The sequence below is a fragment of the Accipiter gentilis genome, chromosome 4, assembly GCF_929443795.1.
Source record: "Accipiter gentilis chromosome 4, bAccGen1.1, whole genome shotgun sequence".
In the NCBI taxonomy this organism is placed as follows: domain Eukaryota; kingdom Metazoa; phylum Chordata; class Aves; order Accipitriformes; family Accipitridae; genus Astur; species Astur gentilis.
The window spans coordinates 46722285-46739062 of NC_064883.1; the positions used below are offsets into that span (position 1 = coordinate 46722285).

Consider the following 16778-nt stretch of genomic DNA (forward strand, 5'->3'; position numbering starts at 1 on the left):
GACTTTGTGCTAAGTAACCCAGAAAAAGGAAATACAGATTTAACTAAACCTCCAAGAAAACACAAGTTTTGAGGGCCCCTCTGAAAGAAAATTATACGAATACATCCATAGAAAAGATGAACCTTGAGGTCATCATGAGTCATTGATCACAGAAGAAGACTAGAGAAGTGACCTGAAGACTCACATAGAGAGGATCAAGCCCAAGGTCAGCCCTTGGTTGCTGCTACTCTTAGAAATAAATAAAAACACACATACAAGGGGGAATCAGACTCACCGAATCCTTCTTACGGGAGCGCTCCTTTTTCATTTTTCCTCCGGCGGCTCGGATGCTGACCCTGTTCTCCCCTCCCAGGTAACCCCGGCAGTTGGCCGAGCCGCAGAAACATTTCTGAGCCTCTTTGCTGTTGGTGGGCATAAGCAACAGAGCAGTTTAATAACAGATCAACTGCATCCACAAGTTATTTTACCTTCCCCTTAAGTGCATCCTCAGAAGAAAGGGACAGGAATTTTTCTGCATGGCAAGGCCTTTCTGGCCACTAAAAATTCAAACAAAGTCTTTATTTCTTTTACATAGCTACTGTGATCCCATGTCGTCTCAGCAAGGCACCAAAGTCTGCTTCACTTCCAGGCTCTTTGTAGGTCAAGAACCAAGAACCAGAAAGGAAAAGGTGGAGCTGTTAGGACTGCTAACTTCTTACCACACGTTGCAATCAATATATTTCCTAATGAGTACATAATCAGGATTATATATCCATTAGAAAAAAGGCTTGCATTTTACAGCTCAAGACAGAATAAAGAACAGGCTGAGGATTCATGGAAGCAGTAAGATTCAGGTGGAAGATGTTTTTTTGCACAGATATACAGCCATAGAGAGAAGAAGAGATCTAAATTATATTATATTCAGGCAATATTTCTACAAAGCCTCTGTATTTTCTACTTGACATACTATAAATTTTAACCTATATGCCAAAATTATTTGGGAGAATGGGGAGGGCTGGAAATGTGCATAATCCACTGGAGGAACGTGGCTCTGCAGTACTAATGGCAACAAACAGCAAAGCTCATCTGCAAGATCTTCTACGAAGCAGAATGTGAGCACAGAAACGACAACCAAGAGATCAGAGCTGGAAAACTCCAGTGAGACAACACTAGGTATGCTGAACTCAAATATGCGAGATATCAAAGTGAACCAACATAGCAAAATGATTCTCCATCAGAGAGGCCCTAACAGAGCCATAATATGAAAACCTAATAATTTTGACTAAGCCATATACAGATAAAAATAAAATTATGGGTGTATAGACTGCATATTACATGACATTCCCCAGCTTCAGAGATATTCCCACGAGCCTAGAAGTCAAACAGGCCTTGCTCCAAGAGCAACCAGAAGGGCTGAGGCTAAGTTTGCCTGCCTTCCTGTGAGTTTGCACCAGGAACAGAAAACTACATGACAGCATCTGATACTCTAGCACAAAGAATTTTATAATGCAACTAAAAATTCATCTCTGATTCTCCTTGTTATAGAAAGAGCCATAGAGTTGCAGAATGCAGGATCCAGAAGGAAGAGACACTCCTTAAACAACTGTATTCAGTAAAAAAAGCTTACGGATTATAAAATGGATCTAAAATTAATCTCATAATTACATGTTTCTTCAAGCATGTCAGATGCTATTTAGTGCTCATCACAATAGAGAGAGTGAAATACTTTGCCATACACCTGGACAAGCAGTAATATAAAAATATTAGCCTCAGCTTTAGAGAAGGGAGCCAAAGCCCACACTGCAGCTCGCACACCTGCACTTCTGGAGTCAGACAGGAAGAGGGAACATGCTATCTGTTGGGGTTTTACAGCTCTGCAAGTATTTGCAAAGTTGTAAAACAGGGGTGGGTGGGGAAGAAGAGGCATTATTTAAGGGTATTGCAAAGTCTGGAGCTTGGGTAATTAATAATTAGATAGAGGAAAAAAACCAGTCAAGATAATTATCTGGGAAATTTCCACTGGGGAGAAATGGTATGAAGTGGAACAAAAGGCAATAAAGTGACACTGCAAAAGACATACTAAATCAACAGGCAATTCCTCTCCCAATCTCTTGTGTTAGAAATGGAAGAAACTTTATCCAGGTAGCTTTTTATATAGTTGAATTCCAGTTCATTTACAACTGCTCTGTTAGACGAGGCTTTGCAATGGATTGCTTTGGAGCAGGATTTTTTCATTGCACCAATGCTCGCAAAACCCCATTTCCAGCAGCTTAAGCAGAGGGAGCTGAAACGTACCCGTATCTCTGGAACTGGTAATCAAATGTCAGCTCTGAGCCCGATGGGACTAGTTTGGTGGTGAAAAATCCAACTCTGAGCTGCCCGTTCACAGTCCACTAAGGCAAGGAAAAAACAAGATGACAACAGTTATTACAAAAGCCAGGCTTGACTCTGGTTTTGCTTTAAATTAACAAGACTAATCCTTCAAACAGCATCACTGATAAATTTAAAATTTGTTAACTGGCTCAGAAGTACTTGCCCATTTCAAAGGTAGCTGTTTCCATTTCACTAAGTTGCAACAAAAACAACAACAACAAAAACCAAAAAAACCAGACATAAAGGAGAAATGCTTTTCACTCTGAGCTTTCTAAGTCGCAAGGCAGTAGAAGTGAGAAGCCAGCAGCTTTGATCCAGCAGTTTACCTTTTGTGTCTCGCAGTTTGGTTCACAGCTGTGGTTCATAAAACGAGAGCAGTTTCCTTTCTGGGTAGCATCGATTATCTGAAAAGAAAAGAAACAACAACTACAGCAAAACAGCCTCCCTCTCACTGCACCAGGCAGAAATATGAAGCAGTATAGCTATGAACACTATGCGTTTGAACACAACCCATGCAGAAGTCATCATCTGGAGAATGGGTTTTATAATATTAAGTGCCCCCAAAACAGAAGAGCACAAAGCAACTGGTACATGGTTCCTAGTTTTCATTGCAGGTTAATACAGAGTTCTTCAGTTGGGCGGGGATCCTGAATTTTTAGTATCTGTTTCTGACATGGTGCAATGACCATGAGGGCTGGGGAAGCCGAACATCTCTGCCATACGCATCGTACTTTAATAGAAAGGTCGTCTCCTGGACCAGTGCGTTCTCCCTTTTATAACTGGAAACACTCCTCTGTGCCCCCTTGTGATCACGTAACAATCCCACAGCAGCTACAAAAATTGCATACTTTGGGGGGAAAAAAGAGGAAAAAAGCATTCTGAGTATTTTTAGCTCATTTACTGTAAAGCTACGCAGATCCAAAAAGTCTTGACAGAAGAGACAAGCAGAATATGATATTAAATTTCTATTTATACACTTTGTTCTCAGCGAGAGAGAGCCCATCGCCCAAGGTAAGCAAGGCTGTGCTCTCTGCATCACAGCTCCACAATCCCATAGAGCTGAAGCAAAGATAAATAATTAAGAACTTCTGGTATATAAATATTTCAATGACAGTAATTCTGCACATAGGGATTCCACCAGTTAAAAGTGTCCCAATTTAATGTAGTTCTGTGAGAAAGGGAAGAAAGGAAACATGGTTTCTCAGTATGTCTTCTAGACTGGTTTACTTGGGTATCCAAGAAGGTTGAGTTTGGCTTGAAGCATCTGCCCAAGCTGGGACACAGACACAGTTTCTCTCCCACAGAGGTTTGCTCATGTGGAAGGGACGGGCCATACTCCATCCGTTCCCTTGGGAGGACAATTTCCCCTCTCCAAGGACACTGGGATAGAGTTAAGCTACCGGACTTCTTTAAACCAGGTTGAAACTGAGCAATGGGTTAAAAAAAAAAAAAAAAAAAAAAAAAGCAAGGTATGAGAACACAAAGCCAGCCAAAGTTTCCTTTCCTCAGGAAAACATTTCTAATAGATTCAGGACATTGCTTAGTGGGTTCACAGAGAGTCGGCACTGTACATAAGCAGGGCCTCCCTCAAAGCCAAGCACAGCAATCATGCTGCTCACCTCGTCATTCTTCAGGGCCATGAAATAATAGTGAATGTTCTTGTTCCGGGCATATTCCTTCACGCGAGCCTTGAACTCTTTGTGATCCAGCACTTCTCCACAGTACTCCAAGACGAAAGTATTGCTGCAAAATCCAAGAAGAAAAAAGCATCACTGCTTAGCCACAAGCAATAAACACCAAGGAACAGAAAATAACCACTGCTGAGACAGGCTTTCTAAATACAACTTGCAGCCTGGTCATCCTGGTGGTGTAGCTGTGATTAGTATATGCCTTAATCTCAGGCAATTCTGATTAATGGGGTTTTTTTATCCTATCACATGGGCAGGTACATCACAGTGAAAAGCGCAAACACAAGAATAAAGCTCCCCTTCAAGCAGGGTTTATTCTATAAAAGAACAAGACCTTGGGGGTGATGTGAAGAGGAAAATAAGGAGTGTTAAGAGAAGGTACTGGCAGGTGGTTTTCCTCAATTGAAATGGAAAGCCCATCTGCACCTTGCTGGTCTGGTAGAGGAAATGAGGGGTCAATAAAATATCCTTTTTAACTGTAGGAAAGGTGAATTTAAAAGCAGAGATGAAAGAGTTACCCCTACACTCAGACACAAACCTCACAGATCGTATTCTGCAGCACAGCTGGGCTTTACACCCTCCAGTCTACTAAGACACATTGCAATACAGCTTTCTTGATATCTGTCCTAAGTTTTCCCTTGCTTAATATCACCCTGAACCCTTCAACTTTTTCCTTGTGCTTAACCAGGAGAGCACTAGGAAAGCAAAAGCTCCTGCCCAGCTCCACCCAGACCAAGCATTCAGTGTTTTGGTCAAGTATCACTCATCCCCCTTCCTTCCCATCGTTAATCCCAGCCCCTCGCACAGTACCGTGGTAGCCTTCCAGCCCACGTGTATAAACAACGTCCATCTTTCCCCATCTCCACGTCCACCCAAAAAAAAGGTTCTGATACACTAATCTGCTCTTTCAGCCTACAACTCAGCCGTACCTTTCTCCTAGATGCCTCCCCAGCCTGCGTTTAGCAGATACCAACATGAAGATGTCAGCAACATCTGACGTCAGCAGCTTCTGATGACCTGCTGCTTAGCTGGGTTAGCTCCCCTCAAAACCACGAAACTCCAAGGTTGGGCAACAGAGGTGCAGTGGCAGGACAGCAAGGAGAGCCGAGCTAGAAATATCTTTGAACAAACCCACATCAAGTGGGACAGGTCTCTTTCTGGGTGTACAACCTATCCACCCTTTGCTGGACTTGTGACCATCCACAAACTGTCTTCTGGTGGGAAGACTATCAAGAGAAAGTTTTCTTCTCCTAAGACAAGGTTTAGCTCCACAGCAATGTTCTGCCAGCCTGCAAATCTCTCCAAACAACAGCTTTTCAGAATAGCACACACAGAAACAAAAGCAATATTCCAGCCAGCCCCAGACTCAAGTCACCCTATCAAGTGTTGAGGAACTGTATCCAAATCCCTTGACACGCACAGGCCAATTGCAACAGATACTTTTGCTGCTCCTGCTGATTTTTTACTCTCTTACCCAAGATGCTCTTCACACAGTTATCTCCTTCCCATCTTTCTCAACATTCCTGATCCCAGACACATTCCCATAGAAGACACGATGCTTGCTATGGGGAGCTGTTCACTACCATCCATATCTTTACTACAACCTCCAGACCTCGTCTTCAAAAGAAATTCCTAAAATAAATTGGACCTGGTATTTCCACAGAGGGCAACAGCACTGCTTCAGTCCCCATCACTACCACTTCCATGTGCACATGTTATTCCAAAAACAACAGGACCCTGCTCTTGCAAAGGTTAGGTCCAGCAGCACCAGGGACTCCCTGGGTTATCTGGTGAATCTGGAAAATCAGGAGCCAGAAAAGGCCACAATGCTCACCCTCTTCTTAGATACAGTTGCTGTGCAACAGAACAGTGATGGAGAGCACTCACTCATTTTATCACTTAATGCTGTTATCTTTTACATAAACACAGTGTGAAGGCACTCTCAGTTAACCATATTGGGTTGAAAATGCAGAATTGTTTTCACTGCATTTTAGATAACTTGGCATACCTCTCTAAAGCAATCAAAACTCTTCCCCATATCCTCCTGTGAATTAGTCTCATACATTCGATATAGCAGCAAAAAGCTCTGCTGTAAGACCTATAGCTTTCTTAAGTGTCAGAAACACTGCTGGATTCCTCAGCAGAACTCTTTGTCTTCAACAGAAGCATTAAAAAAAAAAAAAAATTAAAATAAAAATCAGAGTTTCCACGGAAACTCACTAAAATATCCAGAGTTACAGAAAATCTTTGCACAATTACGTTCTAGCCAGATTGTCTTGAAGCTCAGTCTCTGGTGTTCTTGAGGCTGAACAGACTCACCATGCCCATCCCACAGCCTGAAAATCAGAGCCTGGTGAAACTCTCAGCACACAGCACTGCTTCCCCACGGCAAGACACTCCAGCAATTTCTTCTACAAAGTCTGTTGTTCATCTGCAGAGCAGCACAAACAACTTCTGCTCGGCCTGTGTGGATCTGAGAGAACACCCACGCCTGCACAACCTGCACACAAATGGTGAGATCTGAACCTGGAGGAGAAAAATCCACCCAGGTCTTTCTAGCCGTAGGAGTGTGCCAGTTCACCGCAGCCGCTCTCACCTGGAGACACCTCCTGCCTTGCTCCCTTCTCCCAACAAACCCCATCTTTGTCTCCTGCCCATCCTGCTCCTTCCGCTGCACCTTGTGCTTCAGGCCCCAGCAGCTCTTTAAAAGTCCTTGCTCCTCTCTCCTGGCATCATCTAAAGCTCTTTTTGCTACTGGGAGAATGAGAAAGCACTGGCTCAGCAAGGCAGAAAGCAATTCCTTGACTTACCCTACCTAGTGAAAAGGCATTCCCGTCTCAGACCTGCTCCTTGCACACACACCTACCGAGCAAAATGTACACAGCACTAGTTTTCTTCCCAGCCACGTTCACTTTTTGAGTACAACAGTTTCCAAACAGGATTGTAATTCCAAAAATATCAGCATCCATCCTGCTGCCAACGGGTTCAAGCACCGCACAACCCTTGTGTTCCAGTCCCACCAGCTTCTTTGTGCCAGATAGTGTCGTTAAAGGCACTCATCCAGGCACAACAGGCAAATATCATCTGGCTTAAGTGAAACAGAGACAAGTCAAAGACAGACTCGGATCTGTAAGCATGGATGATGTCAAACCAGCACTCAGAAGTACAGCCGTTAACTAACAACAGGCTAACGAGGGAGGAAAGGTCTCCATGGGATCTTCATGTAGTCCGAAGGGGAGGAGGGGGAGGACTCAAGAAGAAGGTGGGAAGAGAAGGGTCCCGCAGAGGTGGGAAGAGAAGAAGAGGAGACACAACCGGAGCGTGTGCTCCTCTGACACCATGTAGTGGGGACAGAAAAAGAAGGGAAGACAGATTGAACACAAGAGGAAGCCATTGCACAACTGTCAGAAACCCTAATGAGAAGACAGCAAAACCAGAGTGGGAGACCTAACATGCAATTAGCGGATATGTAGATGGCGATAACTAAGAGGGACACCTGACAGAGGACAAGGACAGTATATAAAGCTGGAAGAACCTCAGCAAATCTACTAATGTCAGTGAAACTAAGAAAATGCAAGCAACTTATTTTCCCTTCACGAGGGAGCAAAATAGCACAAGGACGTCATTCGAAGAGCAAAGGCTTACGATGGCAGATCTTTGGCAGCTCTCAGCCCCCAGCCTTTCTTCTCAGTGAGGATCACTTCAACATCTGCATGCTGTTTCTTCTGGAAGCGCCTGTTGGAGCAGTAGTCGCCATTTGGGCACCTGGAAGAACTAAGGGAAGGAAACAGAACAAATCAATTCCCAGCAGGACAACAGCAATAACAGAAATGGCTCAGATGGGAAATAGATACCAAGGAACCATAATAAATTCAGTGTAAAACCTTCAAACATGTTTTGCTATAAAAAGCATAACCATCTGACTGTCAACATGCAAATGCAGACAACTTATTTCTGGAAGGAAGATAAAAACATTTGGAATGTGAATGCCACTGTACAGTCAAAATGGGATGAACTGGCCTCTTCTCCCCATGTTTTTAAGAGTTCTCCCCCCAAGATACCCCCCTTCCCCTATATCTACTACCTGGACTATTAAATTAAAAAGAAAGGGCAGGACTTCTGCCAGTTAATTCCTCTCCTTCCACTCCAGCTGGTGACAATCCTTGTGCCAGGGGGTGAATCCCACTAAGCGCCCCGTCCCCTGCCTCCCACTCACAACAGAGCTCCCCGTTCTCCTAGCCTCTAGAAGGAGGGAAAAGGAGACAACAGCCTGGTGAGGCTCTGGGGAGAGGAGAGAGATGCAAAAGGAGAAATGAGAGGAAATAAGGATCTCAAGTAGAGCTAATTTGCATTTCTGACTCTCTCCAACCATGCTTGCGATGGACTAGAGTTAAGGCTGAGGAGCAGAAGACTCCAGGACTTTGTAGCAGGTTTTAACAGGAGGTTTCTCAGGTCTAGCTTCCTGCAGAAGACCTAAGGTCAATTTAAATGCTGATGTGTAGGCTCTGAAGATCACTCCACACCAGCCAGAGAAAATGAGAGTGCACAGACAGCTTGTTGTCACCACCCAGGAAAGTCTCGATTCCTTTAGGGGCTCCCAAGTCATCTCGTGGACAACACTGCCCAACTCTGGTAACTCATGAAACGCTACTTACCACTCTATCATGAGCAGGCGATTGAGACAGTCTTCTCCACAAGCAACCTCCCCCTGAGCTCGCTCTTCTTTGGAGAGAGGAGGGCATTCGCACAGCATTCGTTTAATATCCCGGTGAGATTTGTTCTTCTTCCTATTGAAGACAAGTCATTGAAATACAGGTTAGGCAGCACCTGCATAGAGAAATTACTCCTCAATCTTTGTCAGTTGTTACTGGAGGAAAATAATTTATTCTCTAGAAACTGGCCATATGGATTGATTACCTTTGGACAACCATAAGAAGGTACAGAGGTAACCAAGAACACTCAGTTTGTTTTGAGCAGGAGGTGATGCCCTTCTGATCACAAAAGGTGATTTCTCAGAAAGACATCCCAGGATATTTAACTTTTTTCCTTCTCCTCAATGTCCGCAGTCCAATTTTACTTTCAATGTAGATGAACACATGCGCATACACCTACACCCAGAGGAAGGGCTAAAATCCCTTCATTTTGTTGTACAAGTAAAGAAACCAATTTTCAGAAAATTCAGTCCTGATTTTTCTAGACAGAGGATTTCTCACCATATAACCATATAGCACAAGTTCTAAGGTTTAAACTAAAAGGGTAAACTTTGATTAGCCTCTCATTAAATACTATATTCTGTATTCACATATAATATTATGGAGACAATCTCCAGAGTTCCCTTCCAACCTCAGCTGTTCTGTAATAGTCCATTTGGTTTCATTGATCCAAAGGCCAGGGAAAAACCTACGTTCTAAAATATTAACATATTAACCATTAGTTAAGTGCACGTACCATTTTAAAATAGCTTTCTTTTAATGAAGCAAATTGGAGAGTTTAGCTACTTAAACCTCTACTTTACTGTCAAATAAGATGATGAAAAAGAAAATAAGAAAACTGCAGTTCCAGAAAAGGTAGGGCATCAAAGGCATCTACTAATTGGTATTTTAGTTGCTATGAGATGATTAGGGAAATGCTCTGGAGCGTGGATCCCAGCAAGACAAAAAAAGGCATAAGAAAAAAACCCTAGATTTAAATAAATAGCAGGTTTTATCTGCATGCAAGTGGATGATACTCAGACTCTGAATCAAGAATATCTTTTAAAACACATTTTTTTAATAAAAAGAAAAAGCCATTTTAGTGAAAAAAAGATGTGGCAAAACCTTGAGCGTTAAGACCCCAACACATGAAGCCCAACACGTGTTTAAATTGGCCCACGTGAGGCATCCCCCACGAGCTTCTGCTGCGCTGGGTGCCCTTGCTGCTGGCGAGCACCGGCGCTTGGTACCCGTTGGTCTGGCAGGAACACCGTTACTCAAGCACCCTTGAGGAATCAGGAGATGAAAAAGGACCGTGAAGTTAAAAGAAATGGCAAGATTTTAAATAGGCATCCATCATCAGAAGGCCTTACCATAGTCTGTGCCAGGAATAGGAATTGGTTACAAGCTCGTAAGGAGCTCTCACCTACGTGTTAAAGCCAGAACGAGTATTTTTTTCACAAGGACAGAAGTAGTTGAGCCCTGAAGCAATACACTTACTAATTATCCCTAAAGCTCAGAAATAGATGATTTTATTTTCCAGGGATCATATCCTGTGCAACATTCCCATGCAAAAGGGAAAAGGACAATCTGCAGCCAACCGTACCCTCTGATACTTCAAATCACAGTCTGTTAGATCTAAAATAACTCATCCGAGAAGACAAATAATTACATGCAAGTAACCAAAGCCTCTGGAAACACACATTGTTTGCTAAAACCCTTCCCACACCCAGGCAGATTTCCCTGTGTCTTCAGAGAGGGAGCAAGGTGGCATTTGAGGACCCTAAACAGACAAGATCTGGCAAGCCCCAAGGTGATGCTGCTATACCGCTCTGAGCTCTAATGTAGCTGCACCAAGTTCAGATGAAGGGTGGACAATAGAGAATAAAGCAAAAAGCTTGGAAAAAGTTTTAGTTACTCTTACAAACTACCACGGGTACAAGAATAACACGTTTACTTGGTGCTGATGCCCATAATCTTATGTGTGCAAGTCCTGCCTGATACCCAAATCAACCCTAGACAAAGGGGATACTGCGAGATGACTGAGAAGAGGGTATAAATAAATCACCCTCCCCCATACCCTCCCATCTTCCACCTCTTCACATCACCAGGGCCTGTCTGGGCCCAATCGGGGTTTTCTGTTTAGGAGAAGAGACCCGGGGGCGTTAAACACCTGTCCAGAGTTGTCTCCTTTATGAGCAGCTTTGCCAGACGTAGGGAACATGACATCCCTCCCCCTCCCTCCAAATTACACCAATTTGGCCATTAAAAAAAAAAGCTATCACAGAACCAAATGTAAGTTAAAATCTAAAATTGCTATAGGCAAGAAAAAGAAAAAACAAAGGGTAAAAAATCAGTTACCTTTCTGTCAAGTACACATTCTCCTCAATAAGGTCGAAGTAACAGGGCATCTTTCCTTGCTTGGCAAACTCCTTCCAGCGTTGGGGGTCTCTGAAGTCATCCATGATACACAACCGACCGACCATGGAGGAGTCCTGCGGTGCCGACTCCACTTGCTCCCCCTCCAGTTTCACCTTCTTCTTCTCCCTCGACTCCACGTCGCTTTCAGAGTCACTCTCCAACTCCGGGCGTCTTTTTTTTGGTGGACCTCGTTCTTTCGCATCGTTTTTTTCCAAAACCTTCACCTCCTCCTTCTTCTCCCCACCAGGCACCAGCTCCTTGGTTGAATTGCTGCTGATCTCATGTGCCTGTACTGAGCCTTTTTCTTTCTGCCCGGGCATCTGGCATTTACTCGAGGGGCTGGGAAAACGAGGCTTGCAGTCATCATCCCAACGGTCATCCTCTTCGTACTCCTCATGATCCTCCGTTAGAGAATCCGGTACTTGCCCTTGGAGTCGTTCATAATTAACTGCAGAAGGTCTGCTAACAGATCGCACATCCCAATAACCATTGCCTTGCCAGTAACTCTGAGAGCCGCCATACGCTCCTGAACCCGGCTGGTAAACGTAGCCCGCGTAGACCCCGAAGCTGCTATCTGGCTGCTGGTAGGTGCTACTGGGCTTCTCTGGCTGGGAAAAGTCCCAGCCCAAACCACCCAGATCCTCTGCTGTATGAAAACCATCCAGCCGGGAGAAGTCTCCGAGGCCAGACTGGTTAAGCCCACCCTTCCCCTGCCTACTGTCTGGCTTGGAAGAGCTCATCTGGTGTCGGGATTTATCGGTGCTTTCAAAACATTCTGGCAGACAAAACGGCTGCTCATCTTGTCGGCCGACCGGCCTACCAATGGACATCAGCTCCTTCAACATTATCCTCTCATCTGGGTTAGGTCTGCCGTGGCAGTCTGCCATTAGGTCTGCCTGACTCGTACTGTCAACGCCGTCACTCTGAGGCTGGCACGGATCTGGCCGCAGCTCCTCCATCTCCTTCCTGCTGAGCTCAGTAGAAGTTGCTGGACTCTTCTCCATCCCTCTAGGAGAACATCTGCTCTCTACTTGTGGACCACCTTTACTCGCCATAGTCTCCGATCTCTCTTCATAGTAGGGTCTACTGGGCTCAGGTCGCTCATCGTCCCAGTGGTCGGAGAAGCGCCTGTTGCCCTGGCTGCTCCGCGAGGAGCCAGGGCTGCTCTCCTCCATCGCAATGGTTGAGTTCTTCGGTACGACCACAACAGACTGCAGCCGTTTCCGTGGCATGCCGTCATCAGAATCCGAGTCTTCCGTGTCACTGTCTTCACTGCCCCCCTCGCTGTCACTCTCTCCTGTATCAGAGTAATCGTCGTGGCCAGCAGGAACAAATTCAGCGGCGTTGCCACTGCTGTCGCACGTCGGGGCTTGAGTTACTGTCTCCATTTCTTCTGCAGTGACAACAACATCACAGGAGGGAAACAAGGCGTCTGGAAAAGCCGAAGCCACCAAGGGCTCATTTCCCTCATCCTTCTCAGCCAGCATGCTGGGACACCGAACCCTGAAATCATCTGGCACAACTCCCTCGGTGGAAACAGCACTTTCTTCCACGACCTTTCTGCTGCGGTGCTCCAGCGGCACTTCCGAATAGTACGAATGTTCATCTTTGAACGACGGCTTGCCTTTTGCCAAACCAAGATCAACGTGCTGAGTATCCAACTCGAGCATCTCTTCGGCTTCCGAATGCTGGAGCAGCTCCTGGTATCCATCTGGTGGCGGCACATCCCATTTGGAAGAGACGCTTTCCTCTGGCACAGGATGGTCTGACCTGAGCCTTGGCAAACAGCCATCCTGGGAGGGATCCCTGCTCGAGCTCTCCACTGCCAGGCTAATTTTATGGGAAGGGTGGCCGTGCTCATCATCACAGGCAGACTTTAAGTGGTGATCCTCCGTGCTCTCGTAATCGCACGTAACCGTCTGCGGCTCTACCTGCACGTCCAGAAAAGTCTCGGATGTAACTTTTAAATCTGCTGGTTCTGCTTCGATTTCAACTTCCGAATGATACAAAGCAGGGGTGGCATCGTCTGAAATGTAGCAAAAAACTGGTTCTTTGGTTTTGTCACACGGAGTCACCTGATCATCCAGCTTCTTAAGTACAGTTTTAGTATGATCTACATTCACGACAGGCAAAGGGATGGCTTCCCCTTGCTGCTGCGGGACTGGAGCCTCCGCTTGCCTAAATAGACTGTTGCACTCACTGGACTGGACCCGAGAATCATCTGGCTCTTGCTCTTGAGACGCATACGTGCTCTCAAACCCATTAGATGGCAATGGATACGACGGACTCATCTTCACGACAGGCAATGCTTCTGACCGACACAGGCTATTGTCAGAAGACATGGCGACATCCTCTGTTTTGGAGGCACTGGAAGTTGCCAAACCATCAGCCCTGCCCTCTGGGGACCCATTTACACTCAGCTCCATGGGGAAACATGTTCTTAACTGATCATGCTTTAACTTTAATAAAGTTTCTTGTTCCTTAACACTGTCACGGCATTCGTGTCCTGTAAGTTCCTCGGACTTTGGGTTAGGAAAACCCACTTTCGATTCGTCTGCCTTTTTAAAAGCCGGCGAATCATTTAACTGACTTAATGGAGAAAGTGTCTTTTCCCTTTCAAATTTTTTCGCAATGGACACCCTGATCTCATTGCTTTTTAGACAAGAGGTCTCTAAATCTAGAGAATTAGACTGCTGTTTTATTTCTTCGATTGATTCTGTACAACAGAAAGAACTCTTAAATTTATCAGGCTTTGGTGCAGGGGTCTTTGAAGGGGTGGACTTATAACGGGAGGAATTCACATTACTGTCAGGCTTAGAATGGGATGTCCCCTTTCGATAGCCTAGCTCATCAAGGGGAGAGCACCTTTTGGTTACTTCACTTTCTGAAGTCCTTTTTGAATCTCTGTCTGCTTTTGAAGAAGACCTTCCTCTCCTCTCCACATCGGCATGAGACGACTCTACTTTGCTGTCCCTGTCCGACTTAGAGTAAGAAGTCCTCGAGTCTCTGTAGGAGGAGGAGGAGTGGGATGACGTACGCCTCGAGTCGCTTGATCTGGAATGTGTCCTCCTGTACTCATCCTCCGAGTCCGAGCTCTCTCGCACCCTGTTGTCAGCGTACGAACGGGAATATCTCGACCTTTCCCTGTACGGGGAGCTCCGATGGTATCTGCGGTCGGATTCGTAGTAATGCGAACGCTCTGACCTCGAGTAGGAACAGCTGGTTCGGGAGCCCCGATCAGATCGGGAACGGGAATGAGACCGGCTTCGCCTTCTCTCTCGGTCTGATCGAGAGCGGGAGGACGCATACCGCGAATCTCTTTCTGATTTTGAGTAACTCGAGTACTTCTCATCCCTGTCCGACTTGGAGCGTGAGGAGGACTTCCCCAAGTCGTCACCTCTGAGAGATGCGGAGCTTCGTCTGGGATCTCTCTCCTTTTCTGTACTGGATATCTTCAGCTCATGTGACCGCTGGCTGGAGGAGGTCCTCACCGAATCTTCATCAGACTCGGAGCCCAGCAGTGTGCCGTCGGACTGGGAGAACTTCCTCTTTGACCCCTGCCTCCGGGAGCAGAGGGGAGCACCCTTCGAGCCATCGGAAACCTCATCCTCTTTCCCAATATGGGAATCTTCCTTCTGTGGAGTTATTTCCGTCTGCTCGGGCATGTTTGGAGCTACACGTTCTTCCAAACCGCGCGATATCACATCCTGCTTGACGTCCGGCTCCAAAGCCTCCTTAGGTACTGTGTGGCATGGCTCCTTCAAAGCAGGGACTTCAACTTCCACGGGCGGCGACAGCAACAGTGTCGACATCAGTGTTACCGGCAGTTGTGGCAAGGCTGCTGCTGTAGGAACAGGCATTGATGCTGCTGGCGACACCGTCGGCAGAGGGGGAGGCGGGGGAGGCGGTGGCGTTGAGGGAAAGTCCACGGCCAATGCCACCGGTTCCGTTACTGGTGCCACAGCCGGCGGCGGTGGCGGTAGCGTTGCTGCTGTAGCTGGTGGAGGTTTTGCTGTGACATTAAGTAAATGTTTTTTAAAATGGATCTTCCCTAATTCTACCTTCGGTTTCGGAGGTGAAGACTCCTCAGCTGAACCAGCGGCATCCCCCAGGTCCATTTTACTTTTGGGGTTAAAGTCAGTCTGAAGGGGTACTGCTGGGGAGTTCTGAGTTTCATTTTGTTTCTCGTTTCCGAGACCAGTCAGAAATCTATTCGGTAAGGTTTTCTTGGTTAAACTAAAGCTGAAAGAGACCTTTTGTCTTCCTTGCTCCTCAAGGTTAACCTTTGTTTTGGTGCCTTTGGGCAAAAAGCGACTCGAAGCAATGCCTTTGAACACAGGGCCTTTGATAAAGCCAGCTTTCTGCACAGTTTCAGGCTTGCCCTGCAAAAGAAAAACAAGATGCATTAGAGGAACTGGTTTTTAGAGTTTTAACTCTGTTCTAGAGGCACAATGAACAATTTTCTTTTACCTGGTGAATTTTTCATGACGATAAAATAGAAATTGATACCCTGGGATGGAGTCTGGGATAGCATAGCCGCACTGCCTTCTGCGCCTGGCTCTCTCTTGAACAGAATCAATTACCCAGTCATTTCCAGTTTGGAGCAAAACCTCCTTTGGGGTTTGGACCGAGGCTTTTTAACAGACTTATTAATGAGCAAACTGAAAGTCCTTTTTTGATTTAATTCTTAGGTTTTTTTAAAAAGAGATAGTGTTCAACATATGAAGTTAATTGAAGAGATAGCACCCCTTTGTTTGTGCTGTTTCTGTGGTCCCACGCTACAAAACGTCCTGCATTTTTATGCTTTAAGTGCATTTGTTTTCATGTCCCAGGAGACTGCACCTGGATGCACTTAGCTTCAGCATGAATGAGACTACCCAGAATTACAGCAGCAGTTTTAAGTCCTGTCCTTTCCCACCTCCTGCCAACAGCCTTATCTGAATCATTAGAAATTCCTAATAAGTTTCCAGGCTCGGGGTACATCAGTATTAATATAACAACCTCCAAGAATTCCCATCAGGACCCACTCATGCGTGATGACTCTGTCACTTCCATGCCAAATGACTCTAATATGCTCCATGCACATCTCACCAGAAGCTATCTGCTGTCTCCTGCCCAGGATCTCACTCGCCACCTTGCAGTGAGGACTGTGCTACAGCAAGTCCATTTGTTTTCAATACTAATGAGCTGAAAGTCATCTTCTCTAGGACATTAAGAGCTCAGGATCTCTACCAAGAAAGCTGCTGTGCCAGCACTTGCAAATGAACCCTGGCTTTGGAAATGGAGCAAGTCTAGAGCAACAAAGTTCCTTCCACATGAAAACCTCTTACCTTACAGGATGCATTTATCCAAGCCCGAGATTAGCAATTTTCAGAGCATAAAGCACTGTATGTTTACCCATCTTGGCACTTCTCCAACTATTTTAAAGCTGAGGGCTCATCTATGCAAAAGCTGTGTCACAGGAGTGCAATCCCTAAAGATAAACATTGTGGCACCATGGTAAAAGGGTGTTCTTGTCAATAGTCTTTATCCCCATAAATCCAAATTGCATTAGTGTAATTACATTTTGTGGGAGAAGCAGAACTCCAATGGAAACAGTTGTAGCAGTATAAAAATTGTTCAGAGC

The 16778-nt window shown here is 45.5% G+C and overlaps 1 protein-coding gene across 3 annotated transcripts in view; it reads right to left on the bottom strand.

The window, feature by feature from the left end:
• The window catches only part of SETD2 (SET domain containing 2, histone lysine methyltransferase), a 69410-nt gene that overhangs the window by 34563 nt on the left and 18069 nt on the right, over nt 1-16778 (bottom strand). For all 3 annotated transcript variants that reach the window (XM_049799271.1, XM_049799270.1, XM_049799272.1), the window contains 7 exons: nt 11093-15534; nt 8696-8827; nt 7686-7814; nt 3972-4095; nt 2679-2756; nt 2275-2372; nt 275-401 (listed from right to left, as the gene is read on the bottom strand). In XM_049799271.1, the coding sequence (XP_049655228.1) occupies nt 275-401; nt 2275-2372; nt 2679-2756; nt 3972-4095; nt 7686-7814; nt 8696-8827; nt 11093-15534 (5130 nt within the window). The remainder of the gene's footprint in view (nt 1-274; nt 402-2274; nt 2373-2678; nt 2757-3971; nt 4096-7685; nt 7815-8695; nt 8828-11092; nt 15535-16778) is intronic.